The sequence below is a fragment of the Chlorocebus sabaeus genome, chromosome 11 (assembly GCF_047675955.1).
Source record: "Chlorocebus sabaeus isolate Y175 chromosome 11, mChlSab1.0.hap1, whole genome shotgun sequence".
In the NCBI taxonomy this organism is placed as follows: Eukaryota; Metazoa; Chordata; class Mammalia; order Primates; family Cercopithecidae; genus Chlorocebus; species Chlorocebus sabaeus.
This window is the reverse complement of record NC_132914.1, coordinates 121,198,740-121,211,222: the sequence shown is the minus strand read 5'-3', so window position 1 is coordinate 121,211,222 and position 12,483 is coordinate 121,198,740. Positions and strand designations below refer to the sequence as shown.

The window sequence follows — 12,483 nt, the reverse complement described above, 5'->3', positions numbered from 1 at the left end:
CTTTGAGTCCTGATCAAGGTCACCTATTCAGCAGGACTTTGACCTTCGAAGTACCCATTTGCATTGCTTCTGCTGGCATTCTCTGGGGAGAGAAACCAGCAGAGCTGTGCACAGTCACCTGGCGGGGCTGGCCCCTGGCGGCCGTGACTAAGCCCCGAAGTGATAGTCAGTTGGAGCCCCATTATCTGCAGCCACAGGCAGCATCCTCAAGGAGGGAAGAGGACCAGTGTCCTGGCCTTGCCGCCTTTCGTTGAGCAAATAACTGTAAGATTGTGGATGGCTCCCAGCAACGCTAAGGAACAAAGTTGGATTGCCTCAGGACGGAGCGCTGCAGTACAAAGAGCACACAATTTGTAGCATATGCCCTTTTGACACAGAAAGTGCAAGCATTTTGCCAGACGGGCTGGATGAGCTGCCCTCCATTCCTGGCTGACATACAGCTAAGATGGGGTGAGTGCCCTTACTCAGCAGGCGGCGTTATTCATCTGCAGCAGACGCCCTGTCTCTCCTGTCATCCGCCACGCTGACCCTATTACGGATCTGTCATGAATGTTCCTTCATGTTTCTAAAGCGTCTCTGATACTGAATTAAGTCCCTTGGGACCAACTCCATTTCTCCCTCTGAATTATGTGCATCTCTTGGCTGGGTCTCCTCAGCCTAAACAGGATGCCTCGGTGGCTTCAGTCATGCCACAGTACTGGGAGCGTGACATCATCACAATGATTACCTCTCTTCAGTAGTGAAGGACCGCAATGGAAAACACCACTGTCTTTTAAGCCGTGGCAACTCTTTTGCCCTCAGAAAGCCAGTGATATTGTTATTCTTTTGAGCTGATGAGAAAATAATTGAGTAATCTGGATGCCATTTGGAGATGTGCTTTGTTTCCCTGGCCCCAAGTGGACTTGTCTTATTCAGGAATATCCTAACAGCTGTAGAATGCCCTGCACAGATGGCGTCTCCATGTCAGGGCCTTTTAAGTCAGCACAGAGTGTGGAAGAAGGGGAGAGTGACAGTCAGTGAAATGCCCCAGGCCAGGAGACCCTTGTCCCCCACTGTGAGGGCTCCAAGCGGTTCACCAGCGCTTACTGGCGAGCTCCACGCGTTACGTGATCACACTCTCCCTGCTCGCCTGCCTTTTCTTCTCCAGGCTGTCTACCCATCATAATGGGACACTTTAAGGATGCTTTTGTATTTCTGCAGTTAACACAGTGGATTAATGAAATACAGTGTTGTTATGATTCAAAGTTGCTGACTGACCAAGGCAGTTAGAGTATGAGTACTTACTGAATCATATTTAAATTTGTTACAAATAAAATGTAATACCACACTATGATAGGGATGGCTGCTGGCAACACTTTTACTCCATTCCCGTCTGCTCCCATGGGGTGTGTAGAAGAAAATACTGACCTCTACATAGAGGCGCATCCCATTTTGTGCCACCATGGCGGGTCAGGTGGTCGTGTCATTTCGGGGTGTTTTAGTATATCCTGTTTTGTTTGCGCAAGGTGTGCCTGTAAAGGAAGTACCTAAATAGGAAGCCCATGGAAACAAAGGCTTTTTCAACCCTGAAGCCCTTACATTCCCCTGGCACCACAGCTGCACTCCACAGACTGGCAGCAGGGGCCCATTTGCAGACCTCCAGGGTGCCAGGCACTGTGCTAGGGCTTAAGGTGCAGCAGTGAACAGCCTGGAGTCTGTGCGAGGAGGTGGGGAATAGACTCACACTTACAGACCCTCACAGAGACACACAGACTAGAACTGGGGACAGGGTGGTAATGCACCAGGTGCCGAGTCTGGGGGCCAGGGCTTCCGGGAGGAAGTAAACTTTTACTGAGACCTAAAGGATAAGTAGACAGTGCAGACCCAGGAGAGGTGGGCAGGAGAGAGGCCCGAGAAGAGTGTTCTGGGCAGAGGAGGAGCCATGAGAGGGCACCAGGGTGAGAGAAGCACAGCCCGACAGGGCACCCAGAGGAAAGCTGGTGCCACCAGGAGCCCTGGGGTAGGAGAAGCGAGGGTGATGGGGCCAGACACAGGGCGGGGCAGACCAGTCCGATTCTCAGAGCAGCGGGAACCGTTGGAGGTTTTTAAGCAGTCTCGATTTGACAACCAAACCACTCTGCTGCCACGTGGAGAGCAGAATGGAGCAGGCAGGACAGGACGGGGAGGCTTCCTGGCAGGGATTCGGGTGAGGGTGCGGATGGCCTCAGCAGTGGCGGTGGGTACAGTTGAACGGATCTGAGAACTGCTTTCAAAGCAGGATGCCAGCGACATCATCATGGACTGGAAGTGGATGGCAGGGGATGCCAGCATCAAGACCACCCCCAGGTTGTGTAGCTGGGGACAGCGTTTGTGAGAGGTAGGACGCTAGGCCTAGGGCAGCTCTTCTGTCATCTGAGACCCACTAAATTCTGGATCACATTTAAATGGTTCTTTCTCTTTGACAGCAAGCCACTAACACATGGGCTCTGCTTCTTCCATCAGCCAACAGAATCCTGGATTTGAGTCTGTCCTTTGAAAGTAGTGGTCAGGCAGCTCTGCTAGAGTTCCCACTTCCAAACCCCTTTCAGCTTTTCGGGATTCAGCCTCCAGGTGAGGTGCTGGAATTGATGCCAGAGTGAATGACTCCAGATTGCTGAGTCGAAGGAAAACGTAGACACCGCTACTGACAGCTCTCAGGCGCTCCTGGGATTTTCCTTCCTTTGACGCTGAGGCTGTTCCGCTTTTAAGCGTTCTGCTTTGTGAGGGACGGGCAAGGTCAGAAGGTACTCACCCTTTCCACAGCAAGCACGCGGCACACGTTCCACATGCTGAACCTGCCCTGTCGTAGCTGGCTCCTTTGTTAAGGTCAGCGTCCCCCAAGGCCACGTGCTGTGCAGACAGTGTTGGGATCTCAGGAACTGTGGGGTTCCACTTAGAAACTAGTGTCTGGCCCAGCAGCCTACACAGGAGTTTGCGGTTACAGCACAAGACAGTTTTGGGGACAGAAAACATCCGTTCTTGCTCCTGCCAGAAGGCTGCTCACAGTTCCACGGAGGAAAGCCCTGCTTGATAGAAACTCAGCTCTGCCATCATCTGCACCCTAGTGCGAGGGGAGTCAAAGGCCAGGGAGATCTATGCTTTGTTTCATAGAAACATGCCTAGAAATGGTCGCCTTCAGTTTTTTAACCCACTCCCTGTTGTCGGTTTTGAGTTTGTTTCTAGTCTTTTCCAACTGCAAACTGCACTGTAGTGACCATTCTCACAGCTACCTCTTTTCACACAAAAGTAATAGTTTTCCTTTGGCAGGTTCCTAAAAAAAATTGCTAGTTCAGAGAGATGACCAATTTCAAGGCTTCTGATCAGCTCTGCCCAATCGTTGCTCATGGCGAGGTGCCCCCGAGACTACTCACCGTGTTCTGGGGCCACGGCCCTCTCCTGCCAGTTTTTGTCACCAACTGAAAGGGCCTCTTGTTTCTCTTTTTCTTGGTCCTTTTTAGGATGTGTCATCGTTCATTCCCCTTAGTGAGCTCCGTCATGTTTTATTTCCTTCTCTGCGTTCTCAGGTTGCCCTTGGAGTGGAGTCTGTGGCTTTCCCCCTGAGCAGCGCCTGGGCAGTGTCTTCGTGTGATGAAAGTGTATGTCTGAAGTTCGTTATGAACTCGTGCTAGCTCCAGAGCTAGTGTGCATGCACATCACTGGTCGTACAGATCATTGATAAGCAATTGGTGTCGTCTGAAGCAGTGACAGCCTGGGTGTGTCAGGGTCTCCAAAACGGTCCCATTGTGGCATCCTACAAATGGGCTGTGTCCCAGGAGCCATTGAGAAGTTGTACCTCCTTTACGGAGGATTCTCTGGAATAGCAAATTAGGAAAAATGCATTCTAAGGCTCTGTGTTTACAATAATAATTTATAAGCAAATAACCCACATTTCATCCTCAGTATTTTTCAGTGCTGTACAAGCGTCTTGAATTACTCTGGTAGCTTTTCCAGAAAGACCCATGACTTCACCACATTTCTCGAGTTACGATGAAGGTAGAGTCTGGGGCCCTGAGTAAGCATCAGATGCTGGAAGCTGGGGCTGGGAGGGGCCAAGCATTGGGGACAGACTCCAGACACCTGCGCCACCCCCTGGCCCCATGAGATACGTTCTCAAACCTTCCCAAGAAGGATCTGTGGCTCCTCTCTGTGCTGTGAAGTGCAGGGGGCTTCCCTCTGGAATTCAGCCCAGCTCTCCCTCCTTCCTTTGGCCGGCTCCAGATGCCATTTAGAGGAAATGTTTGGCCCATTTCCCAGGTGCCAACTTTTCCCATGAGGAAGCTGTCAGTGCTTCCTGGTCAGGGAAATCTTTTGGGAGTGATTTGGTCTCTGTTGGGGTGAGGTGGTGCGTGGAGAGGACAGTATTTGGAAATGGGTCCCTGGATTAGAATCCCTGCTCCATACCTCACTGGCTGTGTGACCCCAGGCTCGCGAATCTGCCTCTCTTGATCTGTTTCCTCATGAGTAAAGGGAAGTGACTGTACGGTGGAGTGGGCCTCACTCATTCGTGTGCGAGGCATGGTGCTAAGTGCTAGGGCACACCCTGAGGTGCTCAGGAAGCAGAAGCTGCTGTCCCTGGCCTGGGGCCTCCCTGCAGTGATGGGAGTGTAGCCCTGGTGCCCCCGCGCCCTGCCCTTCAGGCGCTGTGGTTTCCTTCTGCTCTCTCCTGGGAAGTGCACACCCTTCTGCACCCAGAGCCAAGGAGGGCAGGCAGCCCTGGGACCCTTTTCAGGGACCGCAGCCAGGGTCTGTGTTACCCACAGGTCCCCTGGATGTCAGCATGGCAGCCACAAACCTGGAGAACCAGCTGCACAGTGCACAGAAGAACCTCCTGTTCCTTCAGCGGGAGCATGCCAGCACACTCAAGGGGCTGCACTCCGAGATCAGGCGGCTGCAGCAGCACTGCACAGGTACATCGGGGAGCAGGCCCGAGCAGGCGGGGGGCAGCTATGGGGCACGGCAGAGCCCAGCGCCAGAACGTGCTAGGCCTGCCCTGCCCCCAGCTCCCATCGTCATTGCAGGAGTCCATCTGAATGCCTTATATCATCCTCATTGCATAATCAAGATGCACTGAGCATAAAGCTGCAAAGCCTTTTCTTGGCATACTGAGGACTTAAGAGATTAAAATACAATGGTTAGAATCTCCAATGCGTTTTGGAACTGATAACCAAGATATAACCTGTGTGATACATAGAGCCAGCAGCTGGCTTGTTTTGGATGGTTGGGCTATGTCGTGGGGGAATGGGGAAGGGAGTTTGGGGGAACAGAGGGTGCCCTCTGACCCCAGGGAGCACAGTAGCCCCTGATATTTTCTGCTGCTCTCATGCTCGCCTCTCCTGCTGCCAAACCCTGCTCTGTCTGGGTAGGACTTGCTGGCCAATCGTGGGCATCGGTTTTGCATTTTCAAAGCTGATGAAGATTTTTAAATGTGTGGTAACAGAATTAATGTGTAACATTTCCCTTTTAGATTTAACATATGAGCTGACAGTCAAAAGTTCGGAACAGACAGGTAAGAACTCCTCCCCAGAAGTAAATGACAGTACCTTTCCCTTTGTGGTGCGTGTCAGTGCCGTTTTCACTAGTCACACACTTGCTAGGAAGAGTTACGCGTGTGGCCTGAGCTCTCTAAGGGAAGATGAGAAGGATGTTTGGATACCTCCATGTGGCAGGTGGTTATTGGTGGGCAGGGGGATGAGTGATTTTGTTTTCTTTTGACTGACACATATATTTGGAATGCCTATTATATGTTTTTCTGATTTTTCCTACAATGAACATGTGTTCCTTGTGTAATCAGGACATGAAAATAGATGTGACTTAAACCCAAAAGGAGGAGGAACAGCAGCAGCAGCATTGGGCAGAACCGCCCCCGCTCCTCTGTGTCGCTGCCGCCTGGCATGGGCCTGGCACAGAGCAGCTGCTCACTAAATGCTGGTGGGCGAGCGGTCACATTACTAGACAGCTCCCTGAGGATCCAGGGCTTTCTCTGGACTACAGCCCCAGAACCTTCCCCCATCCAGAATCCTCCAGGACCTCAGGGAACCCCAAAGGGCATCCGCCTGCTGGCTGCCGGAGGAGAGACAGAAACCCAGGCCTTCCCAGGGCTCTCTGCGCCTGCTGCAAAGAGCCTGCTCCCCAGAACAGGGTGGGAATTTGGAAAGTGCTGAATCCATGTTTGTGCAGAGACGCCTGTTGGAAATGGGTTTATCACGTCAGGAAGAACACACCAAGGCAATGGATGGCTCAGCAAGGCTAGTTTACTTTCTGCAGAAAGGGTGCAACTCGCCAGCAGTCTCACCACGAGAGCACACTCGAACAGAGGAGACGAGGACATTTCTAATCTCCATACCCTGATGCAGTTGCCCTATGACTGTGTCCCGTTTCCATTGGCCGGAATGGGACCTCACATTCTAAGCTTAACCCGATTGGTTAAAAGCTTGAAACTTTCCTAAATAGGCAAAGGGGAAAGAGGACTAAGAAAAGAGGAAGCTAGTCATTAGAGGGTCAGGAGGGTTTCCAAATAAGGAATAGCATGTACTATGGTCCAGGGCTCATTTAGCCTTGTCCAGGCATGCTGGGGCAAGTCAGAGCAGCTGCATGGGAACATACATAGAGATATACATAGAGCAAGGAAATGACAAGCTCTTCATGGTTTCAAGAAACTTTGAAGAAGAACTTCTCCGTCCCCACAATGCCTTTTTCTAAACAGGCCTCACAATGGCAGTTATTATTCCTGAGAGTGTCTAGTTCCTTGTCAGAGACACGGACCATTTCCACCAAGCCTTAGCGGATTACCGAGCACTGATATTTTCCATTTGCATTGCTCATATTACAGCCTCCTGAGTGTGCCTCTGAGGAGCCCAGACGTCTTTTTGTCTGTGTGTGGTAGGGAAGGCGCCATGGGCTTCTTGGGGTAGAAGAACAGGAGGCTGTCCTCAGAAGTCTTCCTGCGGAGGGACACCAGGGACCTCCCCCGAAGCCCTGGGACCAGGAGCTGGCCCTCTGGGAATGCAGAGGAACAGGGTTTCAGCCTGACATTGGAGACCTCCAGCGTCCACACCTGCCACCACTGAAGCCTTGGGAAAGGAGCTACCCGTGTCACGGAAGCCAGGGCGTCCTTGCTCCCTGTCCCCCCCTGGCCCAGGCTAATCTGAAGAAGCACACTTTTGCCCTGTGGCCTCTCCAGTCAAGGTTCTCAGCCCCAGGTCCCAAGGCCGCCCGCCTGCCCACCCACCTGATGTAGTGCTCCCAGCAGCAGCAGGGTCCTCACAGCAAGGGCTGTGTCTTAGAAGAGGCAGTTTCAAAAGCCTCTCAGGTGGTTCCAGTGGGGGTATCTCCCCTCCCAGTGGTGAAAATTGTTTTACATTAGTGCACCCAAAACTTGCCCAATTCCAAGCAGCTCCGGGACCCAGGGTACAGCATAGACTCTTGGCTTCCCTCCCCTGGGGGCTGTGACCCCAGAAGTCTGGGCTGGCCCTGGGAGTGCACAGGTTTATAAGCACTGCAGTGCCCTAACGCTTGTGCAGGCTCAGCAGTGTGGCGTTTGGAGACCAGCATCAGTTGCTGTTTGCAGCTCAGTGTGCACCAAGCTTTCATGGGAAGACTGAAATTTCCAGAAAGGGGGTATGTACAGAGGAGGAGGTAGAGTGGAGCTTTCTGTAAAGAGCAAGAAATTGGCAAAACAGGAGGTGCTGATTCCGAGGAAGGACAGTCACCGAAGCAGCTCTCCAGAGCTGGGATGGAGGAGGAGTCGCACCAGCTCCTTCCCATAGGACGGCCCGCTCAAGTCAGGGCCGGCAAACATCAGCCCGGAGCCAAGGCTGCACCCTGGAGGAGAAGGCAGCACAGCTAGATGACTCTCAAGGAAGGATGATAAGGAGAATGTCTGTCCATGAAAAGCTTCTCTCAGGATGCTGTGGCCAAAAGAACCAGAGTGATGCTTAGTGAGCCCCAGATTCGGGCCTCTGCTCTGACTCAGAGGGGCTGTGTGGCCTTGGGGAAGTTCTTTGACATCTCTGAACCTGCATCTTCATCTGACAGGTGCCCCACAAATCCAAGTCCCCACTCTGACTGCCAGGGCCTTCTGCCTCTGTGGGCTGCCCTTCATAGGACATGAGAGAAGCCCAGGGAGAGCCTTGTTCCTGAATGTTCCAAACGTCCATCAACCGTTTGCAGCACTGTCTGGGGGAAGAAAATCCCAGGATGGTCACAGCAGGCCAGGGATGTGGTTGAAGGCCTGAGGTTGCAGCCCTTCCTCAGAAGGAGCCCAAGGCCCACTGTCCAGCCACGTGTGGGCTGAAAGCAAAGGCCTTGCGACAGGCATGGGTTGTTGTCCCACAGGCCCTGGGGGAAGGACAGTGGGTACCAGGCCCAGTGCCATGCCCAGGTCAGCATTTCAGGTTGCAGGGGTTCAGCCCAGGTGGCTGGGCTCCTGGGTCTTACAGTGTCTATAGAGTCATATGTGTGTGTCTCTGTCCCTCTCTTTACCTCTGAAACTGTGTTTCAGGATCCATTTTCCTTTTGGCAAAAAAATAAACCTCATGAAAGGTAGTACTGCATGCATCCTTTTTAGGGAGGTCATTTGCTGACATTATACCTGCATATATACACACAGACACATGTTTTTTAAAAAGAAAAACTTGCAATGGTTCAACTTAAAATTTTTCAACTGCATGGGGCAATACACATTCAGTACACTCCTCGACTTACCACGGATATGTCCAGATAAACCCATGGTAAGCTGAAAATATCAAAAACACACTTTTGACTTAATGGTATTTTCAACTTACATTGGATTTTTTGGGACATGACCGCATGCTAAGTCGAGGAGCGCACATCACCTGCAGTGAGCTTGTAACTTGCAAGTGCCCTGCACAAGACCAGTCCAGTCAGCCGTGGGCCCTCAAAAGCTCAGAGTCTGGCTGGCGGGACACGCTGCAGAGCTGCTGCTGGCTCAGGCAGGTGGGAAAATTCAAAGGGAGACAGAAGCCTGGGAAAGACATCCAGTGGCATCCAGTGCCTAGGCAGGCCCTGGGTGGTGGAGTTGGTACAGGGAAACTGGGTGTGCAGGTCTGGAGTTAGGTCAAGGATAGAGGGTACAACAGAGACAGAACAAGAGGTGGCGGCTTAGGGAGAGTGATGGAAGCTTTGATTTATGTGGGAGCAGATAACATTCGGGACAGATTGTGGAACTGGAAGGCATCTGGCAGTTTGGGTTTTATTAGGCAGTGAGGAACCATTTTGAACAGAGGACAAGAATACTTAGAGGGGTGACCAAGCTTCCTAAATACAGGATGGACTGAAAGGAAGACCAGAGAGGAGGTGGGACCAAGGCCGGCTGGAGGAGCAGGGAGGGGGCAGCACTGAGCAGCCGGCAGAAGGGCACAGTCAGGGAGGGGAGGCTGGGGATGGCGACTGCATCCAGTCTCCCTGGGAGAGTCAAGATGTAGGAAGCAGAGCAGCTCTCTGGACTTGAGGGTGTGTCTGATGGAGACTCACTTGGAGAAGTGGTGCTCAGGAGACACTGAATCGGGAGTTGACACTCAAGGTGAGTTCCAGACCAGCAAGGAAGAGTCTAGAAAGAACTTCCCAGGGGCCAAGCAAGGAGGATGGCCGGCCAGCCAGCCAGCCAGTGTTAGGAGGAGCAGGATGGCTACCCAGGGTTGAGAGCCAAGGGCGCTTTGTGAGGTGACCAGGGACTGCAGGTCACCAGAGGAGCAGGAGAAGGAGGCAGCTGGCATGTGCTGAAGGACTGGGTGAGGGCAGGCGCCCAGGGACAGCAGGAGGCAGAGGCCCGAAGTGTTAGGGCAGCAGCGAGGGGCCAAGAGCAGGAGCCACAGAGATGAAGCAGCTGTCTCTGAGCAGGAAGTGGGAAGGAGTCTCTCTGTGCGTGTGTGGTGCAGGGAGCGGGGTGAGAGGAGGCCAGCGGCAGAGCAAAGTGACAGCACCACACCTCTTCTCCTCTAAACATCAGAGTTTTAATACAATAGACATGGAGAATTCTTTGTACATTTGAGTTTCCTAAAACAGTGCTTTGAATGTAGCAGGCATTTCATAAATGCCATCTGAGCAGACAGAAGGATTTGCGGCCAGTTTAATCCTAAGTGTTTGCTGAGGTCTGATACTCTGCAATTGCGTCTTTTAACTTCAGCATCTTTAAGGTTCAGAGACATTCTTTTATGCAGTAAGCCAGAGAACGAAGAGCTGGAAAGGGCCTCTGAGATGCCCTGATCTCCCCACCTCGGGGAGGGGAGGGGTCTTTCCAGAGCCCCCATAGCCTAGACAGGGCCCCCCACCAGACAGGTCCGCCTGCCCCGTAGGCCTCACCACTCAGCCTCGGTCTAATGAGTTCTTCACCTCCTTCCTCGGCTTATTCTTGTAGGAGATGGGACTTCTAGAAGCAGCGAATTAAAGAAAAGATGTGAAGAGCTGGAAGCCCAACTGAAAGTGAAAGAGAACGAAAATGCTGAGTTGTTGAAAGAACTGGAGCAGAAAAACGCGATGATCACAGTGCTGGAGAACACCATCAAGGAGCGGGAGAAGAAGTACCTGGAGGAGCTGAAGGCCAAGAGTCACAAGCTGACCCTGCTATCTAGCGAGCTGGAGCAGCGGGCCAGCACCATCGCCTACCTGACCTCCCAGCTGCACGCCGCCAAGAAGAAGCTCATGAGCTCCAGCGGGACCTCAGATGCCAGCCCGTCAGGGAGCCCCGTGCTGGCCAGCTACAAGCCAGCGCCCCCCAAAGACAAGCTACCTGAAACGCCTCGCCGCCGCATGAAAAAGAGCCTTTCAGCCCCCTTGCACCCGGAATTTGAAGAGGTCTACAGATTCGGGGCAGAGAGCAGGAAACTCCTTTTGCGGGAACCAGTGGATGCTATGCCCGACCCTACCCCATTTCTACTGGCTAGGGAGTCCGCCGAGGTCCACCTCATCAAAGAGAGGCCCCTCGTCATCCCCCCCATCGCCTCTGACCGAAGCAGCGAGCAGCACAGCCCGGCCCGCGAAAAGCCGCACAAGGCCCACGTTGGGGTGGCGCATCGGATCCACCACGCCGCCCCACCGCAGGCCCAGCCCGAGGTGAAGACCCTGGCGGTTGACCAGGTGAACGGAGGCAAGGTGGTGAGGAAGCACTCAGGGACGGACAGAACTGTGTGAAGCCCGCCGGGCCCCACCCCGCGCTGTCCATGCACTGTGAGCACCACTAGGAAATCTCAGCCACACCTTTTCTGTTTAATTCCCATGCATGCCAAACTCTTTTCACACCTGCCGACCAATCCTCCTGCTCCTCTTGCCCTCTTCTTCACACCAAAATATGATTGTGTCCCTGCTGCAGAATACGTATTTCCTAATTGCTGTGGCCAAACGCCTGTGTGCCGAATCGCTTGCTTCTGATCCCGCTCCGTGTAACCTAAGTGCGCTGCGGACAAAGCCCAGGCCACGGCTGCGTCACTCCTGATGTTCACAATGCCACATAGTCACACACCTAATTAATTCTCAAGTCGGAGCAACACATACCAACCTTGACCTTATCCTCAGGCTCCAGGGCAGCCTGGCCGAGCAGCCCCTGCTCCCTCCTGGAGACCCCTGTCACCTCCCGACTTCCTCCTGGAGACCCCGTCACCTCCTGACCAACCTTTCCCAGGGCGGCACCGATCACCAAGCAGCCGTGCGTGTATCTCAAGGAACTAAATAAGATGACGCTACTCCTCATGGCACCACAACCTGAATGTGTGTTCATATTTTTTTTGTTAGTTTTATCCAAAATGTTTAAGATCCCAACAAACTTTATTTTCTAAACCCGCCTTCCTTCTGTTTTGTGTCTTTTATTAAACACCTGAAGGAGGGCTAGGAGACTGCAGGAGGGAGAGCAATCCCAGGTCCCAGAAGCCACTCCTGCTTCCTCCCTGCCCAGAGCTAGTCCTTAGAATGTGCTGCGCTCCTGAGCTGCTGTGGGAAGCTGCTTTTGCCTCTGATGGCGTCTGCCCACTGTGCTGCCCTTGCTAGCCCCTCCCCTCCCTCGTGGAGTGAAGCCACCCCTTGCCTCCAGGTGGCCAGCCAGGGCTCCAGGCCAGCCTTGTCGTGCACAGAGGGAAGGGGTGCCCAGTGACCACTGGTCCTGGAGGTTCCATGTCCTCACCTGACCCCACACAGACCCAGGCAGGCTGGGGGTGGAAGCTCATGCAGGAACTAAACACTAAGCTCAACAACCTCACAGTTACTGTAGCAGGTCAGAGCCAAAGAAGCCAGGGCCAGAGAGTTCTGGAAGGGGGAGAAGTGGCTCCAGGTGACTCTGGCCACTTCTGCTGTGTGCCCGACATCATCAGCCCTTCTTGCCAAAAAGGAGCATCTGCTGAAACAGACCTGGATCGTCGAAAACACACTTTTGGAAATGACATTAGGATTCTCACTTGTGCCAGTGCTATGTATTTCAGGCACTTTTGCTTAATCAAGTGTTTTCTCTGAGAAGGAAAA

General features: G+C 53.0%; 1 protein-coding gene across 2 annotated transcripts in view; it reads left to right on the top strand.

Moving 5' to 3' along the window:
* CCDC92 (coiled-coil domain containing 92) overlaps positions 1-11,813 on the top strand; it is a 35,862-nt gene extending 24,049 nt beyond the window's left edge. The window contains exons 2-5 of one of the 2 annotated variants that reach the window (XM_037995316.2): positions 3,919-4,011; positions 4,779-4,925; positions 5,483-5,524; positions 10,394-11,813. In XM_037995316.2, coding sequence (XP_037851244.1) covers positions 3,978-4,011; positions 4,779-4,925; positions 5,483-5,524; positions 10,394-11,166 — 996 coding nt within the window. In that variant the 5' untranslated portion in view covers positions 3,919-3,977 and the 3' untranslated portion in view covers positions 11,167-11,813. The remainder of the gene's footprint in view (positions 1-3,918; positions 4,012-4,778; positions 4,926-5,482; positions 5,525-10,393) is intronic. The other variant, XM_037995321.2, reaches the window with a different exon arrangement.
* Positions 11,814-12,483: the final 670 nt, after the last annotated feature.